The sequence below is a fragment of the Echinops telfairi genome, unplaced genomic scaffold (assembly GCF_000313985.2).
Source record: "Echinops telfairi isolate 266 unplaced genomic scaffold, ASM31398v2 ScPeMD7_3533;HRSCAF=4204_1, whole genome shotgun sequence".
Lineage (NCBI taxonomy): Eukaryota > Metazoa > Chordata > Mammalia > Afrosoricida > Tenrecidae > Echinops > Echinops telfairi.
Window position 1 is genome coordinate 31,671,793 of NW_022107432.1, and position 6,000 is coordinate 31,677,792.

Below are 6,000 nucleotides of genomic sequence, written 5' to 3' on the forward strand. Positions count from 1 at the left end.
TGTGTTGAACTTCCCACATGTCAGTGTAGAAGAACTGTGGTCTTTTTAGTGTGCTAAACCAAAACCAGACCTTGATTCTGAATCCCACAGAGGGTTTTCGAGACATAATTCTGACAGGAGGAGACAGCCTCATCCCCCACAGAGAGCAGCTGGTGGGCTTAAACTGCTAGCCTGGTGGTTAGCAGCCCGGACATCTAACCCCCGGCACCTTTCGTGTGCTCTCACGCTAAAGTCAGCTCTGACCAAAGAGACCTGGTATATATAAACCTCAGAGAAGATAGACATATAAGTGGCATTCTATTTTATGTATCTGAGGTATTTCATAAGAGATTCTTGAGTTCTATCAGCTATATCTACTATCTAAAATTGATTAAACTAAAACTTTTGTTTTTATCAGATAATTTCTTCTTCAACATCTGGTTATCTACATTTTTAGAAATTATTTTGATGATTCTTTTCCCTGCTTGAATTTCCTTGGTCATTCAACTTTTGGTTCACTATGTCTCTATATTTGTAAACCACTCATTTTAATATACAGAGACCATATCATCTTTATCTGTATAAATTCTACATCATTCCTTATTGGTTTTGTCCCCCTATCTGAAAATTAAAAGTATTGATTTTTTTTTCTTTTTAACGATACAGAAATTTAGGATTCCATTTTAAAACCAGCACCATTGATTTTGGCTGGGAAAGCCCAAGCCATCAGTTAATCCATCTGGGAGGATAGGGAGGCAGGTAGCTGTGTCTGCCAGGTGGTTGTCATTCAGATGATTAGATATTGGGGCTCTGGTGTGAAGGGAAACATGACTGAGGAAAAAATGCTTTACTGCCGAATCGGGGCCGCTTTGATCTTGTTGGTGGGATTGAGAATTTTTTGAGAGACCATTAGCACTGTTCTCTCCCAGTGTGGAAGGTCTGTTTTTTACTCTTTCTGTGCTTTCTTCAGTTCTTTGGGAAATCAGTTTTCTATGGGACCAAGAATGCTTTCCCTTTCCCAAACCGGTTCCCTGGGATATTAATAGGCAGGGTTAGTAGCAACTGCTAAGAGTCCTAACAAACAACAGTTTGGGATATGCTGCACTGATTCCCATACCCAGGGGCTACGTTGTCATCTACTGTTTAGCCATGTTTGGGCCCACCAGCTCCTTGAAAGAAGACAATCATTGCCACCCATGTGCACTCTTGATTTTCCATGTTTCTACTTGTTCTTTTTCCAAATTACAAATCTGGGGGCTATAGGTTATAATACTAAAGGTACCCCACCATGTATCTGTGTTTTTTGGAAGATTTTATTTCATTTTTATCTCTTTTATCTCTCCCCCCTCCCCCAATAAATATTAGTGTGTTGTGACTAGAACTGCATTAGGTAGGACCTTGTGCTTCCTGACAATTGACATTTGTATGAAATGTACCAAATTAGGGGACAAAAAAGAATTACCCTGAATTTAAATCCAATGTCTTTCCTCTAATAGCAGTCAGCAGTCAACTGTATTTCACACTGCAGACTCCCTGTACTGGCCCTACTCCATGTTGCCCTGCAAGGGCAGAAAGCAGCAGACCTGCCCCCAGAGTAAGGTGACCAGGTTTTAACATTGGTAAAGAGGGACACCATTGATAAAACTCATATCCTGGCGAAATAGCCACATGGCAGCCGAAAACCGTATACCCAAGCTTGTCGTGCATTCTTTCCAATAATCGGGACTGCCCCGCCAAAAGCGGGATGTCTGGTCACCTTAATATAGAGGTTGATGCAAGTCTCAGGAGAGCTGGGGCCAATGTGCTTTGGCTTATGCTGTTGACCCCCCACCACCCTGACTTCTGCAACAATACTTGATAATTCAGCCTGTCAGGTGTGAGCCTAAAACTGATTGATAAGGTTGCAAATAACAGTTCCCAGGCAAATCTAATTCTGCAGTATAGGAAAAATATTAAATAACTGATACTTCACTTGGAAGCCTGCAGTAAGCAAAACCGCAATTTCATCTCTTCATTGACTTTCTCACTTTGATTGTTGGTAGAGATGATTCATACAAAGACATTTATTTCAATTTCTGCATCAAATAGGCAGACATTTCTTGGCAGTCAGGTGCTTGTTACTAAACCATTAATATATTCTGTCAAAGCTGCCGTGTGTCGTGCCGCCGCCCCCCCCCCCCCCCCCCCCCAACTAGAATGACTTCATAATGTACAGGCCTTCTAAAGTTCCACCACTGGGCCCTTTAAATGAGAAGGGAGTGTGTGACCTGAGACTTTTGCAAATTCCCAGGTAGATGGGTGCCTCTACTATGCCTTTCCCCTCTAAAGCACAGCACTGAAAGTTTGCTTTTAAAGTGAGTCCTTTAATGATTCTGTAACTCTTAGGATTAAAATAATTGATAGAGGTCTTTTCCAGCTAGGAGCCATCACTTTTAAAACCTGTTCCTCTCCCCTGCAGTGTGAAGAGGGCAAGAGTGCTGGGTGGTCCCAGGCTGCCCTCCTGGCTGACAGACTGCACGCCATTCTGACAGTGCACACAGCCCACACTCACACATGGCATTCGCAACTCCCTGCATGACTTAGACAGTCAGTGACCGGTAGACAGTCAAGTAGCTATACTTTACAGTGTTTATGCTAGTTTTTACTTTTTAAAACCAAATGTTAAATTTTTAAAAAGCTTTGAGCTAGATATTGTAAGATTTGGGCTTTCATTTGAGTTATAGCCCTTTTTAAGTCCTGTGGCTTCAAGCAGACCAAAAAAGCATGTTGTCATTGATTTGATTCCAGTGTAAACATTAGAGCAGAGTGTAACTGCCCTGTGAGGTTCCCAAGACAATACTGCTTTTCTGAGATATAAGAAGCAGATTGCCACACCTTTGAATAAGCCGCTTATTTGTTCTCCCTCAGGCTCTATTTTCCACATCTTTAAAATGGGTCTGTACTCTTTGGCCCGTTTTACAGCTTTGTTGTGAAAACTCAAATATGTGAGTGCTTTGACTGTTGTGAACATTCTTACATAAGGCAGTGATGTTACTGCTCCAAACTCAGAGTAGCACTGTAAATAACAGTTCTGGGATGCCTAAAACACAGTGGCACATTTCTTAGCAAACATAAAGAACTTGCCAGAACCTGGTTATACTGACAGAGTAGACAAAGATATCGATAAGCTTCCAAAATCCAGACGGGTTTTCCAGGTCCTATCAGGTGACCAACCACCTGAAATAACTCTTGGCCTTCCCAGTCTCCCCTCCAGTATCCTTGGTTTTATTTGTAGTTACTTTTAAGCAGCTTGTCCTTGACCCTGTTGTTCTTACCCTTCTGCTTTAGAGCACATTGCACACATTATAGGGCCACTAGGCAGAATTCCAAGACACTTTGCCCCCAGTGGGGAGTAGTCACAGAACTTCTTCAATCAGAGGTAGCATTGGTGGCGTCCATTTCCTAGGCTCCAGAGAGACGGCTTCAGGAAGCAGAGCATTGGCACTAAGGTTTATATCCAGTTAGCACTCCAGTCCTGATGTTCTTGGTTTTCTCGATTCCCCACTAAATGGAGAGAATCCTCCTCTCCCCGTTTCGGGCTGAAAGTCAGCCTGAGACATTTTGCAAAGAGGTGGCATGCTACTCTCTGCCAGTGACTAGAGCTGCCGCGGTTACTCTTGTTATGTGTGTCTTTTTCCCCCTTGACATGTTTGAACCGTACAGATCACATTGCATTGATCATAGAACTTCTGGGAAAGGTGCCTCGCAAGCTCGTTGTGGCAGGAAAATATTCCAAGGAATTTTTCACCAAAAAAGGTAAATGTATATATGTTGGTTCCTGACCTTAAAGGGGTGAAAATGTTTTAAAATGAAGAGGTAAGTACAGCTGGATACAGGTTTCCAGCACCTGGAGAAAGCTGGTCCTAACCTGGACGCTGTGCTGTGTCTGCCTTCCCAGAGAGGGAATAGTGTGATCATTAGCTAGCCGGAGCCGACTGCCTGTGCTCAACTCCCAGCTGCTCCACTGACTGCATCACCTTCACTACTACCTTTGTGGCTCAGTTTGCTTGTCTGTAAGTGGGCATGATAACAATGATGTGTACATCCTATTAAAATTAGTATGGGGGGGGGCTATAAAATGTTCATGGAAAAATAGAGTTATTTCATGAACTTTTGAAGCACCCCTGTATTGGCTGGCACCATTCCTACATTTCTGAGAAGTGGGCACATTTTTGCTGGTATTTGGTATAAGAAGTGCCTCTAACAAAGGTCAAATGAGTTTAATGTTTTCAAGGGCAAAGGACCAGCACATCTCACTCATCTTTTTATCCGGTCACACCTAACTGTCCCCAAAATACATGAGGCATACCAGTGAACTTTACTGTTTTCAGTGTGATCGCTTCGTGTTATTTCTTATTAATGTAGAAAACACAGACAAAGATAAAACTCACCTCGGGGTTTTTTTGGGTGGTCTTGGTTTTTTAACTGATAATATATACATTCCAAATACACTTTAGAAACTAAAATGTGAAGAACTACCCACAGAGGAGACTTCAAACGTGTCAAATGAAAACACTCGAAATCAGTATTTACTTTAGTAACCACAGTATGATGATGCTGTATCTTAACAACTGCATGAGGTTTGTTATTTCAGTTTTGTTGCATTTAACATATTTGACTTAGTATTAGCACTGTCTTTTTAGCAGACTTCCTTATTTTGTAGGAACATTTACTGAGTCTCTGAACACCATAGGAGACCCTATTGAGCTTATAAGCATTTAGTATTATTCATTCTAGAAAATACCTAATTCCTGATGGGCCTGTTCAATTTGACTGGGAGGGAAAAGTCCCAGATTGGGGGAGAAAACAATCTTGATATTTTTAGGTCCTCAGGGGAAAGTAGGGGATGATTTCTTTAGAAGAATGCATTAGAGTTGCATTGTGGGTGGGGAACGATTAGATTCTGGCTGCAAAATTTGATCCCTTATAGACTGCGTGGATTAGGGTTAGTTCCTGGATTTCAGCATGGAGATCTTGTCACCTGTCAATGTTGGTCAATGATTTTTGTGTTATTTTCCCTGCAGGTGACCTGAAACACATTACAAAGCTGAAACCCTGGGGCCTTTTTGAGGTTCTAGTGGAGAAGTATGAGTGGTCTCAGGAAGAGGCAGCTGGCTTCACAGATTTCTTACTGCCCATGTTGGAGCTGATCCCTGAGAAGAGAGCCACTGCTGCCGAGTGTCTCCGACATCCCTGGCTCAACTCCTAAGCCCTGGCTCAGCACAGCAGCAGAGACCAATCACATGCTGACCTGCCTCCCCTCTCGGCCAAGTGTTTCCCTCCTCCCATTTCAGGGTGAAGCTCTTCTTTAAGGGTTTCTAGAGTTTTCTTTTTTCAATCTTAACATGTTCATTTGGGTTTGCTTACTTGACCCTGTGGGGATTCCACAGCCACTGGGCATCCTAGGTGAAATTGGCCTTAGTTGGGCTCTGCCAAAGATGAATGGACTGAAATGTGAAACAGCCTCTTGCCCTGAACCCTTGCCTTTCCATTAGGACATCCTTTAAATTATAAGCATCCTTTTTAAAAAAAAAGAGCAATGAAGACGTATGAGCCCATCTTTTTTTTTTTTTCACTGACTCTAAGAGTCAATTTTCTAGTACATATCCACGTGCCAGCATAAGGATGGAGGGGGTGGTGGGTGGGTATTAATTTTATGTACAGCAGAGGCATTAAACTTGCTGTATCCAGGCTGCATTGTCTTCCTGGATGGTTTTTGTTGTTCTCTATGCTTACATTTTTCCCCTGCGACTTTTAACCGCTCTTTGGTGGGCTGTATAAACACCAAGCTTGGGTACCATTTTTATCACTGTTCAAAGTATTGTTAGCCTCCTTTCATCCCTTAGTAATCCTATGTTCTTTGAATCTTCCATCTCCTGAGTGATGGCAACAAAACGGAAGCATGGGGTGGCAGTTTCTTCAGACCACAGGTGTTCTGAAAGGCCTGCCTTTGCCCTGAGAGCAGCTACTTGAATTGGATTT

General features: G+C 42.5%; 1 protein-coding gene across 2 annotated transcripts in view; it reads left to right on the plus strand.

The window, feature by feature from the left end:
* The window catches only part of SRPK1 (SRSF protein kinase 1), a 63,645-nt gene extending 57,932 nt beyond the window's left edge, over positions 1–5,713 (plus strand). For both annotated transcript variants that reach the window (XM_004710731.3, XM_045294850.1), the window contains 2 exons: positions 3,682–3,774; positions 5,043–5,713. In XM_004710731.3, coding sequence (XP_004710788.1) covers positions 3,682–3,774; positions 5,043–5,227 — 278 coding nt within the window. In that variant the 3' untranslated portion in view covers positions 5,228–5,713. The remainder of the gene's footprint in view (positions 1–3,681; positions 3,775–5,042) is intronic.
* Positions 5,714–6,000: the final 287 nt, after the last annotated feature.